Source organism: Tamandua tetradactyla, chromosome 4 (genome assembly GCF_023851605.1).
Source record: "Tamandua tetradactyla isolate mTamTet1 chromosome 4, mTamTet1.pri, whole genome shotgun sequence".
Lineage (NCBI taxonomy): Eukaryota > Metazoa > Chordata > Mammalia > Pilosa > Myrmecophagidae > Tamandua > Tamandua tetradactyla.
The window spans coordinates 69992298-70012961 of NC_135330.1; the positions used below are offsets into that span (position 1 = coordinate 69992298).

The 20664-nt window shown below is 36.8% G+C and overlaps 1 protein-coding gene across 2 annotated transcripts in view; it reads right to left on the minus strand.

Annotated features, from left to right (window-relative positions):
* Positions 1-20664, minus strand: part of DTL (denticleless E3 ubiquitin protein ligase adapter) — a 64032-nt gene that overhangs the window by 30653 nt on the left and 12715 nt on the right. For both annotated transcript variants that reach the window (XM_077157747.1, XM_077157748.1), the window contains exons 2-5: positions 15079-15204; positions 14200-14298; positions 13138-13199; positions 12933-13053 (exon numbers count right to left, since the gene is read on the minus strand). In XM_077157747.1, coding sequence (XP_077013862.1) covers positions 12933-13053; positions 13138-13199; positions 14200-14298; positions 15079-15204 — 408 coding nt within the window. The remainder of the gene's footprint in view (positions 1-12932; positions 13054-13137; positions 13200-14199; positions 14299-15078; positions 15205-20664) is intronic.

Here is a 20664-nt window from a genome sequence, read left to right on the forward strand (position 1 = left end):
TTGATTGATACAGAAAAGGCATCTGACAAAATTCAACATCTTTTCTTGATGAAAACACTTCACAGAATAGGAATAGAAAGGAACTTTCTCAGCATGATAAAGAGAATACTGGAAAAACCCACAGCTAACATCACCCTCAAGGGGGAAAGACCAAAAGCTTTTCCTCTAAGATGAGGAACAAGACAAGGATACCTATGGTCACCATTGTTATTCAACATTGTGCTGGAAGTTCTAGCCAGAGCAATTAGACAAGAATAAGAAATAAAAGGCACTCAGATTGGAAAGGAAGACGTAAACCTCTCACTGTTTCTAGATGATACAATACTGTATGTTGAAAATACTGAAAAATCTACATCAAAGCTACTGGAGCTAATTAATCAGGACAGCAAAATGGCAGGGTACAAGATCAATACCTCCAAATCAGTAGCGTTCTATACACTAGTAATGAGCAATCAGAGGAGAAAATTGTTAGGTGGGGGGAACGGGGAAGGGCACTGCAACTGGAGCTGTGGAGGCTGTGTCACTCCTCCCAACCTGACTTCTGGAACTAATGAACTGCCCTTTCCAGACGTCACCTGACCTCCATCCTTAAAAGCTGCCTGTGCCAAATCCCACATGTGCATTCACCTCCCTCCATCTTGGGTTTGGTGAGTTCTGCCTGGGAGCGCAGAAATACCACCCCCTCCACTTTAAATTTCCTGGTGTACCTTTCTTCTTTCTCACCCTTTCACCGCCTAAACCTTTCAAAAATCAAGAAAAAAATTCCATTTACACTAGAAACAAAAGAATCAAATATTGAGGAATAAATTTAACTGAGGATACAAAAGACCTATACACAGAAAACTACAAAGCATTGCTAAAAGGAATCATGGAAGGCCTAAATAAATGGAAGGGCATACCAAGTTCATGGACTGGAAGACTAAATATAGTTAAGCTGTCAATTCTACCCATTGATTTATAGATTCAATGCAATACCAATAAAAATCCCCAAAATTTACTTTGCAGAAATAGAAAAACCAATAACCAAATTTATTTGGAAGGGAAGAGTGCCTGGAATAGCTAAAAATATCTTGAGAAAGAAAAATGAAGTCAGACGTCTCACACTACCCATCTTCAAAGCATACTATGAAGCTAAAGTGGTCAAAACAGCATGGTACTGGCATAAAACTATACTGACCAATGGAATCGAATAGAGTGTTCAGATATAGACCCTTTCATCTATGGACAATTAATCTTTGATAAGGCAGTCAAGTCAGTCCATCTTGGAAAGACAAGCCTTTTCAATAAATGGTGCTTGGAGAACTCAATATCCATATGGAAAAGAATGAAAGAGGACCCATTATCTCATACTCTATACAAAAATTAACTCAAAATGGATCAAAGACCTAAACATTAGAGCTAAGAACATAAAATGTTTAGAAGAAATGTAGGGAAATATCTTATAAAATTTGCAATAAAGGTGGTTTCCTAGACCTTATACCCAAAGCATGTGCATTGAAGAAAGAAATAGATAAATGGTAACTCCTTAAAATTAAACACTTTCGTGCATCAAAAAACTTTGTTAAGAAAGTAAAAAGGCAGCCTACACAACAGGAGATAAAATTTGAAAACCACATATCATATAAGGATTCTGTATCTAGACAAAGAGATTCCTCAACTCAACAACAAAAAGACAAACAACCCAATTATTAAATGGGCAAAAAGGGGTGGGCCACGGTGGCTCAGCAGGCAAGAATGCTTGCCTGCCATGCCAGAGGACCTGGGTTTGATTCCTGGTGCCTGCCCATGTAAAAAAAAAATGGGCAAAAAGACATGAACAGACACTTCTCAAAGGAGAAAATAGAAATGGCTAAAAGGCACAAGAAAAGCTGTTTAACTTCACTGGCTACTAGGGAAATGCAAATAAAACTACAGTGAGACATCATCTGACATCTACTAGAATGGCCATTATCAAAAAAATAATAATAATAAACAAAAACAGAAATGACAAGTGCTAGAGAGGATGTGGAGAGAGAGGCACACTTATTCACTGTTGGTGGGAATGTAAAATGGTACAACCACTCTGGAAAGCAGTTTGGCGGTTCCTCAGAAAGCTATAGAATTGCCATATGATCCATCAATCCCATTACTAAGGTATATATTCAGAAGAACTGAGGGCAAGGACACAAATGGACATTTGCACACCGATGTTTATGGCAGCGTTATTTATAATTACCAAAGGGATGGAAACAGCCAAAATGTCCATTAACGGATGAGTAGCTAAACAAGCTATGGTAGATATATATATATATATATATACACACACATGATGGAACATTAAGCAGCTATAAGACAAAGTCATGAAGCCTGTAACAATGTGATGGACCTTCAGGACATTATGATGAATGAAATCAGCCAGAAACAAAAGGACAAATACCATATGGATGGTCTCACTAATATGAACTAACATTAATGAGTGAATTTGGAGACTTGAAATTAAGAACACAGGTAATCAGGAGATAGAAATAGGGTAGAGATTGGGCAATTGGTGCTGAAGGAATGCAGATTATGCAACAGGACTGACTGTTAAAATTCAGAAATGGATAGCACAATACTACCTGATTAGCACAATAACATAAATATTGAATGAAGCTGAATGTGAGTATGATTGAGGGAGAAGGGCTGGGGAACATAAGAAACTAGAAAGATAGAGGATAAAGACTTAAGACGGTATTATTTAGGAATGTCTAGAGTGAACCATGATGGTGATTAAATGTATAGATTAAAAAAACCATTTTAACATAAGGGAGAACAAATGTATGTCAATATTACAGGGTGTTGAAAATAGATGGTATATGGGAAAAAATACAATCAATGCAAGCTAGGATCTGTAGTCAATAGTAATACTGTAATATGCTTCCACTGAATGTAACAAAGGCATTATGCCAGACCTAAATGTCAACAGGCAGGGGCATGGGGAAGGGGTATGGATTCTTTGGTGGAAAAGGAAATGTCTCCACACAGATTACGGTGCCAAAGACATCTCTATACACTTAGGTTGAATTGTTTGATGTGTGAATAAAAACAAACAGAGAGAAACAAGTGCTAGAGAAAATATGGAGAAAGGGATATACCTATTCACTGTTGGTAGGGAAACTGAGAAGTGCAGCCCCTTGGAGGACAGTGTAGAGGTTACAGGAGGCTAGGGGTGGGATTGCCACATGATCCCAAAACTCCGTTGCTCAGTATATACTGGGAGGAACTGAGTGAGGGTACATGAATGGACATTTGCACACTGTTGTCTATAGTAGCATTGTTCGCGATCCCCATTGGCCTAAGGGTAAAATGACTGAGGAATGGAAGAGGGAACGAGGGTGTATACATTTAACGGACTACTGAGCACTGTTCATGATGCCTGATGAATGCAGGTGGCTGAATGATGCACTGACTGAGAAGTAGATTGGCGAATGACAGTGTATACTTATGAACATACATTGTGCTGCTACAAAAAAACAAAGTCATGAGGCATGCAACAATGTGAATGAACATGTGGGACATTTGGTGTGGCAAAATAAGCCAGAAACAAAAGAACATCAATGGTATGGTCTCCTTTAGAAAATGCTTATAAGAAAACAGGGGCCTAAATTGCAAGTTTTTATAGCAGACATGTTAAGTCCAGAGTAGTAATTATTATTTGTGGATTTTGAGAGGCTGTTATATATATATATATCCTAATATCCACAGATAAGAACGAAGGTGATCAGGTTGGGGTCAAAGTAATTCAGAACACAGGGGTGAGGAAGGCAGTGTATATTTTAGAACCACACATACTCTTTGAGACCAAAGAAAGAAAGGTTTATTTGATCTGGAACTGAAATTATCTGTAGTGCATAATCTAACTCAACCTATCTGTATAGTTCATTAGAACAACTGAAACACAGGGAGCACAGAATAAGAGGTCCTTTAATCCTATATAGATTACTGTAATGCCTCAATATATCCTAGAGTATATTAAGCAGATAACCAAAAAGTATTGGCAAGTCCCTTGAGGGATGAGAGACAGAACTATTAAATCTTACCATCAGTGGACTCCTCTGATACTGTGCCAAACTTTAGGGACACCCAAATCAATAGACCATGCCTCCAATTCTGAGGCTTACTCTTACAAAGCTCATGTAGGTAGCATAGAAGCTTAGACTACCTGTAAGTATGCCTAAGAGTTACTTCTGGAGGACCACTTTTGTTGCTCAGATGTGGCCTCACTCTCTCTAAGAAGAACTCTGCAAGGGAAATCACTGCCCTCCTTCTTATGTGGGACATGACATCCAGGGGTGAATGTCTCCCTGGCAATGTGAGAAATCACTCCCAGGGATGAAACCAGCCCTGGCATTTGGTATAGACAATTTCATCCTGACCAAAAGGGGGAAAAGAAGTGTAACTAATAAAGTATCAGCAGCAGAGAGTTCAAATACAGTCAAGAGGCTACTCTGGAGGTTGCTCTTATGCAAGCTTCAGTTGGACCTTGCTACCTATCATAACCTCCCAAACCCCAACCAGGACCATTCCAGACAATTCTAAAGAACACTGTTCTAGTCTGTCAAATCTGCCAGAATACAACACACCAGAGATGGACTGGCCTTTAATAAAAAGGGATTTATTTAGTTAAAAACATATAGTTCTTCAGAGGAAAGGCAGCTGACTTTCATCTGAGTTTCTCTCTCACATAAGAAGGCACAGGGCAATCTCTCCTGGCCCTCTCTCCAGGGTTCTGGGTTTCCAACAGCTTTCCCAAGGATAATTCCTCTCTGCATCTCCAAAGCCCTGGGCTGAGCTGCCAGTGCTGATGAGGTATGCTTGGGCTGGGCTGCGGTTGAGCTCTCTCCAGCCAATTAAATCAAATATCATTCATTGCAACAGGCAATCTCCAGCCAACAGCAGATGTAATTAGCGACAGATGAGCTTCACATGCCATTGGCTCATGTCCACAGCAACAGAACTTGGCACCCTCACCTGGTCAAGTTGACGCCTTAACCTAACTACCACAAACACCTAGGGCAATATATTAGATTCCAAAAGGATTCCATGCACTAGAGTAACTTTCCAGAAACCTACAACTTCCAGATGGGTCCCTGATCCAAGTAAGTCCTGAAACCTAGAGGGCCCAGCCACTGTAGAACATCAGATAGTTCCATCTCCCTACCCCATACTGGTGACAGACCCTTCCAAAGTGAAAAAGTTAGAATGGCCATAGCCCAAACACTCCTAAAGAGAGGGATGGAAAGATCAAAGGTGATGGTGGAGTTATACAGTGAAAATAGGACTTAACAAATGAATATGGTTGCTGAAACATTAAATTGATATCTCTTTTAGTCTCCAGTATCTTAGAACAGCTAGAAGTAAAAACTAAAATTGTGAAATTGTAACCCATGTCAAACTCTGAAATATGTTCTACAACTAACTGTAGTATTGTGCTTTGAAATTCATTGCTTTTTTGTATATATGTTATTTTTCACAAAAAAGAAAAAAAAGTCAATTGTGATGATAAAAAAAATTTATTCCTTCTAGCCTCCTATATTCTGGAACAGCTAGAAGGAAAAATCTGAGAATATGGTATGGTAGTCCCTGACAAAATCTGGGATCTGTCCTGTAACTACCTGTTAAGAGTGCTTTTGAAAACTAATGCTTTTTTTATTTCTTTGCTTTGTATATATGTTATACTATACAATAAGAAAGTTAAAAAAAAAAAACAAGAACAAGTTTAGTAGACTCACATGATTTTATTTCAAAACCATAAAACTTAAGTAACCAAATTAATGATGTGGTACTAGTGAAAGGACAGTCAAACAGATCAATGAAACAGAATACAGCCCAGAAATAGTCCCACCCATAAATGAATGATCAATTAATCTTCAACAAAGATGAAGATTCAATGAGGAAACGAACATGCTGAAATGACTAGATATCTGTATGGAAAGGAGTGAACATTTTCTTTATACCATAAACCAAAATAAACTCAAAATAGATTGAAAACCTAAATGTAAATCTAAAACCATTAAACAAAAGGAAAACCCAAGGAAAAAAAAGTTTGTAGTCAGCTGAAGAATTCTTATTTAAAATACAAAAATTATGAACCATAGAAGAAAAAAGATAAATTTGCATCAAAATGAAAAACTTTTGCTGTTTGAAACACATCATTAAAAAACCAAAAGGAAAGTCACAGGAGAAAATACTTATAATATATACACTTGAAACAAAGGACTTGTATCCAGAAAAAAATAACTTTTACAATGTAATAAACTCAATTTAAAAATAGGCAAGGATGGGTGGGCCACGGTGGCTCAGCAGGTAAGAATGCTTGCCTGCCATGCCCGAGGACCCGGTTTTGATTCTTGGTGCCTGCCCACGTTAAAAAAAAAAAAAAAAAAAGGCAAGGTTTGAATGGATAAACTACAAAACAAGATGTACAAATGTACAATGAGCAGTTAAAAAGGTTCTCATCATTATTAATCATAACAAAAAAATAAATGAGAAACCACTCAGAGTAGTTAAAATTTACAAAGATGATGCAGAACCAGGAACTCACACACTGCTGATAGGAATGTAAAATGGTATGACCATTTTTGGAAACTGTTTAGTGAGGTCCTCAAAAGTTAAACATATACCTCTACTATGATCCAGCTATTCCACTCCCAGGTATTTACCCAAGAGAAATGAAAACACAGGTGGACACAAATATTTTACACACAAAATTGTGACAGCTTTATTCACAATAGCCTGAAACTGGGAACAACCCAAATGTTCATCAACAGTTGAAAGGCTAAACTGTAGTATATCCATACAATGCAATACTACTCAGCAATAAAAAAGAAAAAATTGCTAATATATGCAACAACACGGATGACCCAAAATCAGGCTGAGTGAAAGAAGCCTGAGACAAAAGAGTACATATGGTATGACTGCAAACTAACCTACACTGATTAAAAAGTAGATTAGTGGTTGTTTGGGGTTGGGGGTAAAAAGAAGAATGGACCCCAAAGAAGCATTCAGAATCTTTTGTGATTACAGAAATATTCTGTATACAACTGACAGAACTCATTGACTTTTATACTTGGAACAGATGCAAGTTTATTGTACATAAATTATTCCTTAACAAAGTTGATTAAAAAAAGATACTAAAAAACTACAAAAAACTGTTAAAAGAAATCACAGAAGACCTAAATAGATGGAAGGGCATACCGTGTTCATGGATTGGAAGACTAAATATAGTTAAGATGTCAATCCTACCTAAATTGATTTACAGATTCAATGCAATACCAATCAAAATCCCAACAACTTATTTTTCAGAAATACAAAAACCAATAAGCAAATTTATCTGGAAGGGCAGGGTGCCCCGAATTGCTAAAAACATCTTGAGGAAAAAAAACGAAGCTGGAGGTCTCGCACTGCCTGACTTTAAGGCATATTATGAAGCCACAGTGGTCAAAACAGCATGGTATTGGCATAAAGATAGATATATCGACCAATGGAATCGAATAGAGTGCTCAGATATAGACCCTCTCATCTATGGACATTTGATCTTTGATAAGGCAGTCAAGCCAACTCACCTGGGACAGAGCAGTCTCTTCAATAAATGGTGCCTAGAGAACTGGATATCCATATGCAAAAGAATGAAAGAAGACCCATCTCTCACACCCTATACAAAAGTTAACTCAAAATGGATCAAAGATCTAAACATTAGGTCTAAGACCATAAAACAGTTAGAGGAAAATGTTGGGAGATATCTTATGGATCTTACAACTGGAGGCGGTTTTATGGACCTTAAACCTAAAGCAAGAGCACTGAAGAAGGAAATAAATAAATGGGAACTCCTCAAAATTAAACACTTTTGTGCATCAAAGAACTTCATCAAGAAAGTAGAAAGACAGCCTTCACAATGGGAGACAATATTTGGAAATGATATATCAGATAAAGGTCTAGTATCCAGAATTTATAAAGAGATTGTTCATCTCAACAACAAAAAGACAGCCAACCCAATTACAAAATGGGAAAAAGACTTGAACAGACACCTCTCAGAAGAGGAAATACGGATGGCCAAGAGGCACATGAAGAGATGCTCAATGTCCCTGGCCATTAGAGAAATGCAAATCAAAACCACAATGAGATATCATCTCACACCCACCAGAATGGCCATTATCAACAAAACAGAAAATCACAAGTGCTGGAGAGGATGCGGAGAAAGAGGCACACTTATCCACTGTTGGTGGGAATGTCAAAGGGTGCAACCACTGTGGAAGGCAGTTTGGCGGTTCCTCAAAAAGCTGAATATAGAATTGCCATACGACCCAGCAATACCATTGCTAGGTATCTACTCAAAGGACTTAAGGGCCAAGACACAAACGGACATTTGCACACCAATGTTTATAGCAGCATTATTTACAATTGCAAAGAGATGGAAACAGCCAAAATCTCCATCAACAGAAGAGTGGCTAAACAAACTGTGGTATATACATACGATGGAATATTATGCAGCTTTAAGACAAGATAAACTTATGAACCATGTAATAACATGGATGGACCTAGAGAATATTATGCTGAGTGAATCCAGTCAAAAACTAAAGGACAAATACTGTATGGTCCCACTGATGTGAACGGACATTCGAGAATAAACTTGAAATATGTCATTGGTAACAGAGTTCAGCAGGAGTTAGAAACAGGGTAAGACAATGGGTAATTGAAGCTGAAGGGATACAGACTGTGCAACAGGACTAGATACAAAAACTCAAAAATGGACAGCACAATAATACCTAATTGTAAAGTAATCATGTTAAAACACTGAATGAAGCTGCATCTGAGCTATAGGTTTTTGTTTTGTTTTGTTTTGTTTTGTTTTGATTTTACTATTATTACTTTTATTTTTTTCTCTATATTAACATTCTATATCTTTTTCGGTTATGTTGCTAGTTCTTCTAAACCAATGCAAATGTACTAAGAAATGATGATCATGCATCTATGTGATGATGTTAAGAATTAATGATTGCATGTGTAGAATGGTATGATCTCTAAATGTTGGGTTAATTTCTTTTTTTCCGTTAATTAAAAAAAAAAAAAAAAAGAGAAGGGATAATTGGAGATGAAGGGATACAGACTGTACAACGGGACTTGATATAAAAACTCAGAAATGGACAGCACAATACTACCCAATTGTAATGCAATTATGTTAAAACACTGAATGAAGCTGCATGTGAGGTATAGGTTTTTTGTTTTTGTTTTTTTTGTTTTTTTTCTTCCTATTATTGTTTTAATTCTTATTCTGTTGTCTTTTTATTTCTTTTTCTAAATCGATGCAAATGTACTAAGAAATGATGAATATGCAACTATGTGATGTTATTAAGAATTACTGATTGTACATGTAGATTGGAATGATTTCTAATTGTTTTGTTAATTCTTTTTTTAATTAATAAAAAAAAAAAAGAAAAAAAAAAAAGATACTAAAGAAAAGAAATCCTCAGTCTAATAAGGCAATTTTAACATTTAATTACTCTAGGTATAGAGTGTTAATTATCTTCCAGTTTTTTTTTTAAAGATATAGCTATTACCCATATCCTTGCAAGGTCCTAACACTCCTATAAAGAGGTGACAACATGAAATGAAACATAATTATAATATAGTAGGATAAGTACAATAAAGGTTTATATGGCTATGAGGTAATCTTGAAGAGTGAGTATTCAACTTTTTACCTGTATATTAAGGGTGGAAGGGGGATCACCAGGAAAGGTTTCACAGGATTTGAAAACCTTAAACAAGACCTCACCAGAAAAACTGGGATATGGAGGAAGAAAGAGAATTTCAAGCAAAATGATCAGCATGTTCAAAAGTACAAAGGCATGAGTTCAGGGATCTACAGAAAGATATTGCAGAGGGAGTGTATCTTACAGAAGATAAGAACCATGTTCTGATCTTTCTGGAGCTTAAAGGCTAACCTACAGGCGGTGGGGTGGGAGGGAGATTCATTAAAGAATTTTAAGCAGGGCAGTGATTATTAGAAAGATAGGTGACAATAATGTAGAAAATGGGCAAGGACAGATTTGAAGGCTAACAGAAATCCAGAAAATGGCCATCAGTGGATATAAGAGTGGAGATAAAATACAAAGATATTTGAGGGATGAAAAAAGAATTAACTTATTGATTGATGGATGTGAATGCAGAAGGATTTTTCTGATTGAATGGATTATGCCACCTTCAAGACACAAAGGAGAGAAGAAAGATGATATTAATAAGAGGAAATCATGAGTTCACCTTTGTAAATGTTGAATTTGAAGTGCTTACAGGAGAGGTTAGGACTGCAAATACAGATCCGGGTCGATATAGTAAGAGTGAAAACCAGAAGACATGAGACTGTTCGGGAGATGGACAGGGAGAAGGTATAGACTGAAAGGAAAGAAAGCTCAAATATCAAATCCTCAGCCATTTGATCAAGGTAGATAAAGAAAAGGAGCTCATAACCAACTATGAAGAATACATGTAAAGACTAAATGAGAACCAAAAAAAGAGTATCACAGAATGCCAGGAAAATAATTTTATATATTTCTATGAATGACTAATAGCGTCAAACATTGCAGAAGTAGAACTAAGAAAAAGCCTAAAATGTTTTCACTGTTTCTGACAATTAAGTAATTAATGACCTTAGCAAGAGTGATTTCAGGAAGCGAGCTGGCTGTAAAAAGATTAAAGAAAGTTGAAAAGAAGAAATTTAGACAGCTTTTGATTACTCTCAAGACACTTAGGAAAAGGTGGTTAAAGGAAAACACAGGGCAAAGTGTTTCTTTTAATTTTTTATTTTGGCTAAGCCATATATATGCTTGAATCTTTCTTAAGGAGAAACAGCCAATAGAGAGAGCACTTGAAGATACAGGAGATATGGGTATACAGATGATAGTGCAAGGTTTTGGATCAAGGATGTTGTTCAACCCTAGGTACACATTGGAATTCCTTGAGGACCTCTTAAAAAAAAAGATGCCTGGCCTATTTTTCTGGCCTAGGAGGAAGGACTGGCTTTAAACTGGGGAATGAAGAATCTTTCTTTAGAATAAGACAAAGAAAGTGCAAGTACAGGTAAATGTGTAGGAGGGGAAATAGAAATACATTTATAATCAATTTTAATTACCGTACACATTTCTGAGTCAATTCACTTGCTTTCAAATGGAAATCTGCTTTCAGATAGAGGGAGTGATCTCCTCCTCTTAGACTTAACTCCATAAAAGTCACAAGGTAATTGGCAGAGTGAAACTTTACAGCTAGAAGCTGGGTTACAGCAAACAGACTTCTGGAGGTATCTTAGAAAATTTAGACATTTAGGGAAGGTAAATCCTAATAGTGCATCTATTTCCAGTTAGGACTATCTACATCCTGCCCATGTAATTGTGTAAGTCTGAAAGAACTGGATCAGTAACCTTTCCTATCATGCTATCTACAAAAAAACAAAATAACAACCAAAAACTGAATATTTATACATATGGTACGCAGTCTTTTTTAACACATTCACATTCCACCTCATTTTTATGCTTATAATACTTCTGAGTAAAGGAGAATAGATATTATATTATAATAAGAAATGAAGGCCCAAGGAGATAAAAATAACTCTACTTCAAAGTTAAGAATAAAATACTAAGGCTTCTGTGTATAGTTATAAAGGTTGTGCCCTGCATAAGGGTCATTAGGCTAAGGGATGAACAGGGGCTAAAATCTAGTCTGTATTTTACCCACCAAACCAGGTGGGACTTAGGGATGGCATTCACCCAGACAATTCAATTAGGACACCAAGTGGACTATTTATTGAAAGCCGCCTGCACCACTTTCTAACTCAGTGTTTATCTACAAGCCCACATTGGCAAATATTCACAGATACAGAGATTTAAAACTTAAGCAAAGGGACTAAAAGATACAGTGTTTCTCTTTCCCACTACTCTTTAACTAGACTGTCACGATCTAACATTTTTATAAACTCAGGGTGAACACTGACACAGAAGTGTACAAAACTAGAACACAAGCATACCTAACTTTATACAATAGACATGCTAGCAAAAAGTTATGTAGAGATTAAAAAAAAAAAACCACACCATATATTTCCTCTTCAGGGTTCCAATGTCAACAACAACCACAGTAAACCACAGTAAATTCAAGTTGACAATTAACTCAATAACTCAGCTTAATATTCCTGAGTGCTCCAATGAATAAATGAGAATATTCCTTTTAAAATTTAAGTATTTTTTAATGATAAAGGAGACTGTAACGTTTGTTGCTGTATTCTGGGATTAAAGTTTGCCAGTCTATTTGTAAAATACAAAAAATTTAGTGAAAATTGGAAAGAAAAAAGAAAACAAAAAAACAGTAAATAAAGAGTTCATTCAGATACCCCTACTAAATTTAACCCCAGCTACTACACACTTCATGTTATATCTCCCTTTTAACAGTAAAGTAAACATCGGAAGACCAACTGTGAGTATATAATAGTTCAAAACATACTAAGAGTTTGGATTAAAGTAATTATATGGTAAATTTTTTGGTAGAGAATCATATGCAGTTTTTCCATGTTTCCATCCTGACCTTATATCCCATTTATTAAGTAGAGTTACAGTAAATATATTTCAAATAGGATTTGATTTCAAAGGACACTCAAAGTTGAACAGAAGCATTGTGGTTCTTTATCTACAAGATTATAGAAAAAAAATTATCTGAAGATTCTTGACTTTCAGGAACAAGTTGATGATAATGCCCGTAAAAATGAGAATACAAATAACTTCATTTCAATGAGGTTTTTAGTCATATTAGAATCTCAAAAATTTCTCCACTGGTAAAGTAGCAACTTTGACAGGGGAAAGGGTAGAAACAATTATGGCTTCTTAATATACCACCATAAAGGAGGTTAAGGAGATAAAGGATGGGCACAAACCTACCTTTCTCAAATCTAGAAAAGGCAACAGATTTGAGGCTGCACTGATGACCTTTGCATGTTCCAATCAGCTCACCAGCTTTTACATCCCAAAATTTGGCTGTTTGATCACCTGCTGCTGTAACCTTTCAAAAATAAGGCAGCATAATTTAATGCAACAATGCTTTGCCAATATTTACTCAGATCCCAATATAATTCAAGTCACTTACAAGTTTAAGTTCTCCAGGGACCCAGGCCAGGTCAAAGACAGCATTCCAATGAGCCATCCATTCTAAATAAAGCAAATGGTGAATGTGAAACATCTAGACTGAGTTCTGTGATAAACCAACAGCAGTTTAAATGCCTTTGTAACTGTAGTGAAAAGATCAGAGGCAGCAACCTAGGGTATAAGGACCAAAGAGAATTTCTGGACTGACAGATAATTATACATTTCCTTCATGAGCACATGAAAAGTAGCACCTACTTATGAAACTCTTTCCCATGAGTTGACTAGTAATATATTCTTTAAGACAGAATCTACCTGAAACATTCTTCAGTTCAAAAATCTTGCTGATGCTCTCTGAATGGAATCTTAAGTACTTTAGTTATCTTCAAGGTCTTGCATGCTTTGGTCTTTATCTTCCTTGCAAGGCTTATCTCCCACTGTCTTCCATATATTTTATTCCTGCCAAACTGGATCACTCTCTGTTTCCTTACCATTCCATGCTTTTCTATCTCTATGTTTTTGCTCATGGTTTTCCTCCATTTGGAGCATTCTATTCTCTGCATTGCTCTAAATACCTCAGTCCAACTCAAATGTCCCATCTTTCCTGAAAAATTTTCCTGGCCACTGATCTTTCTCTTTGATACCTATACCTATATCATTTTCTTCATACTTGTTTTGCATCATTTATAGCATTTGTTTTATGTTAGTTATTTCAATGCCTGATTTATTGATTCCAAACTGCCAGCTCCTTAAGGCCAGTAGAACTTTGCCTAATATATGGAAGGTGCTTATCGCTAGAAATATTTTAAAGCAGTGTTTTCCCCCAGCTTTATTAAGTCTAAAAGACTTAATTTTTAATCCCAAAATGTGTTTTTCTTAACTTTCAATAAAGGCATTTCCATAGTTAACAATTATTGACAAACTGGCAGCCCACCATTTACTTTTAGCCTGGTCCCTTAAACAGACTTAATTCTAAATGAATAAATTCGGAATGTATTCAAATAGTTTACTTGAGGTTTTATGAAATTAAAAAATGTAGAATAAAAAATTGTAGACCTAGACTTACCTTTGAAGCACTTCTTTTTGAAAGTTTGTGATTCTGTGTCATATAATCTAACAAAGCCTTCTTCATTGGCAACTGCTAGTATATGCTCCATATTGGGAGCTAAATAAACAAAATACATAAAGATTAACAAAAATTTGAAATTTAGTGTAAATCTATATAAATAAAAGATTAATTGAGAGCTACACTGTAAACCCAAATAATCTATTTGAAAATAGGAAAGAGGATTCTAACCAAAAATCATTTTATAATGCTAGGGAAATAATTTGAATCAAAGATTGCTTAAAATTTACCATAATATCTGATTCAGACAATGATTCAAAACAGCAAAATTATCATCAGATAATCATTTATTTAGAGAAGGGCTGAATAAAGAACATTACTAAACAAAGGCAAATAAAGGTAGGTAATGATATAGGACACCAACAGGCTGAGTCCATGAGTTTTAAACTCCCTTTCACATGACATTTTACCTTTTCTCTATTAAACCATTAGCAGTGGGGGCAAGTATTTCTATTTCTGAATATATGTTCCCCAATGGATCAGTAAAAGAGAAAGATATAAGCAGATCAAAAAACAATACTAGACAGCACAGTTATCATGGTGCCTGAAACCTTGCACATTTTCCTACATAGTTAAAAAATGGTGCTATAACTGTCCTATGCTTTTGAAGAAATATATAATAATACATAGAGACTAAGGTAAGTTTATTTAATAAATCTGGAAAAAATAGTTATTAGAAAAATTACACCACGTACCTAACTTACTTTTCCCTTGAAAGGGAGATTCCCACCCCCCTCCATATTTGAGAGTATATCACTTTCTCTAAGTGTGAGACAGATCATTTCTGTCCAAACCTAGCCTAGCTAGGAATTCCCTTACCAGAAGAGAAGGTGCACCCAAAAGGAGGAACTGGGACTCCTGTTTCTCCATAAGAAGTGTGCTCATCATTACAGCTGCATTGGTAACCAGTTAGAAGGGACTGCAAAGGGTATTGTGAAGACCACCCTAAAACAGAAAGAATTCCTTAAAAAACAATTCCAATATATCATGACATTTTGGCACTTTCAACAAATGCAAAGGTAAGTACTTGTTTTTAAAAGGCTTTATATACATAACATAGGTTCATTCTACCCATGGTGTTCTAGAATGCACAGTTCCTGGTATTTTCCTGAGGGGTCCTAAGGAGAAATGAAAGAGCACTCTCAAATGTTAGTAAGGTATAGATTTGGGTTTACCACCTTAATGGAGACTTTGTCTAGTACACTGGTATTGCAAAGAAACAAAAAACAAAAAACAAGAGGCCTTTTCATGTTATAAACAATGTTCTTCCATCAAAGAAATAAGCATAAAGGCATTAACATTAAAATACCAACCCCTTCTTTCAATTAAAATTTTATAACATTGGCTCCAGGTCCAAGACAGCAGCTTAGTGAGGTGTGGAATTTAGTTCTTCCTCAGAGCTGCTACTAAATACGTAGGAACAATACAGAACAACTGCTGGAGCCACATCAGTGACTGGACACACCGCGTACACCAGTCTGGACAAGCTGGACCAACTGCGATCCCACCCAGAACTGTGAGTTCCCCAAGCCACAGAGCCGGCGCCCCTCCCCAACAGGTGGTTTCCCAGAGGGGAAAGGAAAGAGACTTTACTAACAGCAAGGGGCTGAGCTCAACCAAGCTCCAATTGTGGAATTAACAAATTCTGACAACTAAAAATAGACCCCCAGCTCAGCTGAACCTCGAGTAAAAGCTGAGGTTGCTGCTTTTTGCCCTGGCCCAGAGTGGGCAGAGATGACAGAAAAAGAAAAAACAAAACCAAAATAGTTTTTTTCAGATCCAACAGCACAAAATACTTGAAAAGGTTGGGGCCCTGAAAGAAAGGAGGGAGGGACACATAGGACCTGGAGAGACATGGATCAACGTACCAACTTATGTTCTTGATTAGCAAACCTGAGGAACAGGGACCCTGCTCTGAAAAGGATATTTTTCTCTTTTCTTTTTTGTGGCTGTGTTTCTACAGCTTGACTGCTCTTTGTGTACAACTGCAAGGCTTTTAAGGCTCCAACTGCCCCAGGCAAGAGCAGAATCAAGCTTGTCTGAGAGCTTGTCTGGAGGCTGTGCCTTCCACAGGAGAGGGGTGGGGCCCAGCTCAGGTAGAATTCCTCCCTCAAGGAATTCAGACTCCAGAGTCTGGAAAACGGAAGCAATTAAAGCCAACTTACAACCTCTCCTCTGTCTCGACCATGCCCCAGTAGGGAGATTCTGCTGAAGTTAAAGGTACTGTATCACTTTATGCAGATGGGACCCACAGGCAGACAAGCACCATATACTGGGCAGGATATGTAAAACACGGGGTCTAGAGGCTTCATAGGAAAGTCTTTCAACCTGCTGGGTCTCATCCTCAGGTAAAACTGATGCAGGTGACACATCCCCCCTGAGAGGAGGCCAGTCTTGTCTGGGAAAACCTGACTGGTATCTACACTATCTAAGTAGACTCTCCTAAGGGAGAAAAAAAAAGGCACCAAACAGGCAGGGCAAGAAATAAGAAAAAAAGAACTGAAAAATTCTGATCTGGTACACAAAACCTAAGCTAGAGGTCTACAATAAGCTGAACTGAATGTCAAAGAACAGATAGACAACAAAGTCATCCGGAAACAAATCCTAGGTAAAAAATGAAAATGATCTCCAGAGAAAACTAATTAAGGAAATTAAATATCTAGATGCCAGCAAAAAATAATGAATCATACTATAGGAAAATTGAATATATGGCCCAGTCAAAGGAACAGACCAACAATTCAAAGCAGATACAGAAGTTGAGCCAATTCAGGATGTTCAAAAATCAAATCAGTGAACTGAGGGAGGATATAAAGTAGGCAAGGGACAAACAAAAAAAGAAATTGAAAGTCTGAAAACACAAATCACAGAACTTATGGGAATGAATGGCACAGTAAAGAGATGAAAAAAAAAACAATGGAAACCTACAAGTTAGATCTCAAGAGGCAGAAGACAGGATTAGTGAACTGGAGGACGGGACATCTGAAATCCAATAAAGCAAAAGAAAATACAGGGAAAAGAATGGAAAAATATGAGTAGGGACTCAGGGATTGAATGACAATATGAAGCGCACAAATGTATGTGTTGTGGGTGTTTCAGAAGGAGAAGAGAAGGGAAAAGGAGGAGAAAAACTGATGGAGGAAATTATTACTGAAAATTTCCCAACTGTTATCAAAGACTTAAAATTACAGATCCAAGAAGTGAAGCTTACCCTGAACAGAATAGATCCAAATAGATGTACTCCAAGACACTTACTAATCAGAATGTCAGATGTCAAAGAGAAAGAGAGAATTTTGAAAGTAGCAAGAGAAAAGTAATCCAACACATACAAGGGAAGTCCAATAAGATTATGCATAGATTCTTCAGCAGAAACCATGGAGGCAAGAAGACAGTGGTATATTTAATACACTAAAAGAGAAAAACTGCCAACCAAGAATTCTATATCCAGCAAAATTGTCCTTTAAAACTGAGGGGGAAATTAAAACATTTTTGGACAAAAAAATCACTGAAAGAATTTGTGATCAAGAGACCGGTTCTGCAAGAAATACTAAAGGGAGCTATGCTGGTTTGAGTGGAAGTATGCCCCCTAAGAAAGCCATGTTTTAATATAAATCCCATTTCATAAAGGTAGAATAATCCCTAATCAATACTGTATATTTGAAACTGTAATGAGATCATCTCCCTGGTTGATGTGATTTAGTCAAGAATGATCGTTAAACTGGATTAGGGGATGACATGTCTCCACCCATTTGAGTGGGTCTTGATTGGTTTACTGGAGTTCTAAAAAAGAGGAAACATTTTGGAGAAAGAGACCCAGAGAGAGCAGAGAATGCTGCAACACTACAAAGCAAAGAGTCCATCAGCCAGCAACCTTTGGAGATGAAGAAGGAAGACGCCTCCCGGGGAGCTTCATGAAATAGGAAGCCAGGAGAGAAAGGTAGCAGATGACGCCGTGTTCACCATATGCCCTTCCAGCTGAGAGAGAAGCCCTGACTGTGTTAGCCATGTGCCTTCTCACTTGAGAGAGAAACCCCGAACTTCATCAGCCTTCTTGAACCAAAGTATCTTTCCCTGGATGTCTTTGATTGGACATTTCTATAGACTTGTAATTGGAACATTTTCTTGGCCTTAGAACTATAAACTAGCAACTCATTAAATTCTCCCTTTTAAAAGCCATTCCATTTCTGGTATATTGCATTCCAGCAGCTAGCAAACTAGAACAGGAGCACTAGAGACAGACAGGATGAGATAGATAGGAAAAGACAGGAGAGAGAGGTGTGGAGAACAGTGTAGAAATAAAGTCTATCATTAAAGGTAAAAAGAAGAAAAATTAGATATGAGATATAAAATCCAAAAGGCAAAAGGGTTGAAGAAAGTACTGCCCTTACAGTAGTAACATGAAATGTCAATGGATTAAACTCCCCAATTCAATGACATAGACTAGTAAAATGGATTAAAAAACAGGATCCATCTATATGTTGTATACAGGAGACTCACTTTAGACCCAAGGACAAAAATAACTTGAAAGTGAAAGATTGGGAAAAGATATTTCATGCAAACAATCAGAAAACAGCAGGAGTAGCTATACTAATATTCAACAAATTAGACTTCAAATGTAAAATAATTTAAAAAGACAAAGAACACTATGTATTAAAAAAAGGAACAATTCAACCAGAAGACATAACAATCATAAATATTTATGGATAGAGCCAGAGTGCTCGAGGCATAAATATTTATGCCTCAGTGCAAACAGTGAAAAGAGAAAAAGACATATCTACCATAATAGTTGGAGACCTCAATTCCCTGTTCTCATCAATGGACAGAACATCTAGATAGAGGATCAATAAAGAAACAGAGAATTTGAATAATACAATAAACAAACTAGATTTAACAGACATTTATAGAACATTTCACCCCACAACAGCAGGATACACCTTTTTCTCAAGTGCTCATAGACTATTCTCAAGGATAGAACATATGCTGGGTCACAAAGAAAGTCTCAATAAATTTAAAAAGATTGAAATCATACAAGACACTTTCTCAGATCATAAAGGATTGAAGTTGGAAATTAATAATAGGCAGAGGACCAGAAAAGTCACAATTACATGGAGGCTCAACAACACACTCTTAAAGAACCAGTGTGTCAAGGAAGACATTACAAGAGAAATCAGTAATCTCGAGGCAAATGAAAATGAAAATATAACGTATCAGAATTTATGGTATGCAGCAAAGGCAGTGCGAAGAGGGAAATTTATTGCCCTAAATGCCTATATCAAAAAAGAAGGAAACAAATTTCAAGGAATTAACTGTTCACTTGGAAGAACTAGAGAAAGAACAGCAAACTAACTCCAAAGCAAGCAAAAGGAAAGAAATAACAAAGATTAGAGCAGAGATAGATTAAATTGAGAACATGCAAACAACTGAGAAAATGAACAAAACCAGAAGCTGGTTTTATGAAAAAATCAATAAGATTGATGGACCCTTAGCAAGGCTGACAAAAAGAAGAGAGATGATGCAAATAAGTAAAATAAAAAATGGAAGAGGAGACATAACCACTGACCCTGCAGAAATAAAGGAGGTAATGAGAGAATACTATGAACAACCTTATGCTAATAAAGTAGATAATGTAGATGAATTGGACAACTTCCCAGAAAGGCATGAACAACCAACAATGACTCGAAAAGAAATAGACAACCTCAACCAACTGATCACAACTAAAGAAACTGAATTAGTCATTAAAAAGCTCCCTCAAAAGAAAAGTCCAGGACTAGATGGCTTCACATGTGAATTCCACAAAACGCTGAAGAAAGAATTAGTACCAATCCTGCTCAAATACTTCAAAAAAAACCCGAAGAGTGTGCTGGTTTGAAAGGACGTATGTCCCCTAGAAAAGCCATGTTTTAATCAAAATCCCACTTCATAAAGGCAGAATAATTCCCATTCAATACTGTATGTAATTTGATCATGTCCCTGGAGATGTAACCAAATCAAGAGTGGTTGTTAAACTGGGTTAGGTGAGGAATTGCCTCCACCCATTTGGGTGGGTCTTGATTAGTTTCTGAAGTCCTATAAAAGAGGAAACATTTTGGAGAAAGGAGATTCAGAGAGAGCAAAGCAGAATAACACAGTCATGAGAAGCAGAGTCCACCAGCCAGTGACCTGTGGAGATGAAGAAGGAAAATGCCTCCCAGGGAGCTTCATAAAACAGGAAGCCAGGAGAAGCAGCTAGCAGATGATGCTGTGTTCACCAAGTGCCCTTCCAGATGAGAGAGGAACCCTGACCATGTTCACCATGTACCTTTCCAGATGAGAGAGAAACCCTGAACTTCATCAGCCTTCTTGAACTGAGGTATCTTTCACTGGATGCCTTAGATTGGACATTTCTATAGACTTGTTTTAACTGGGACG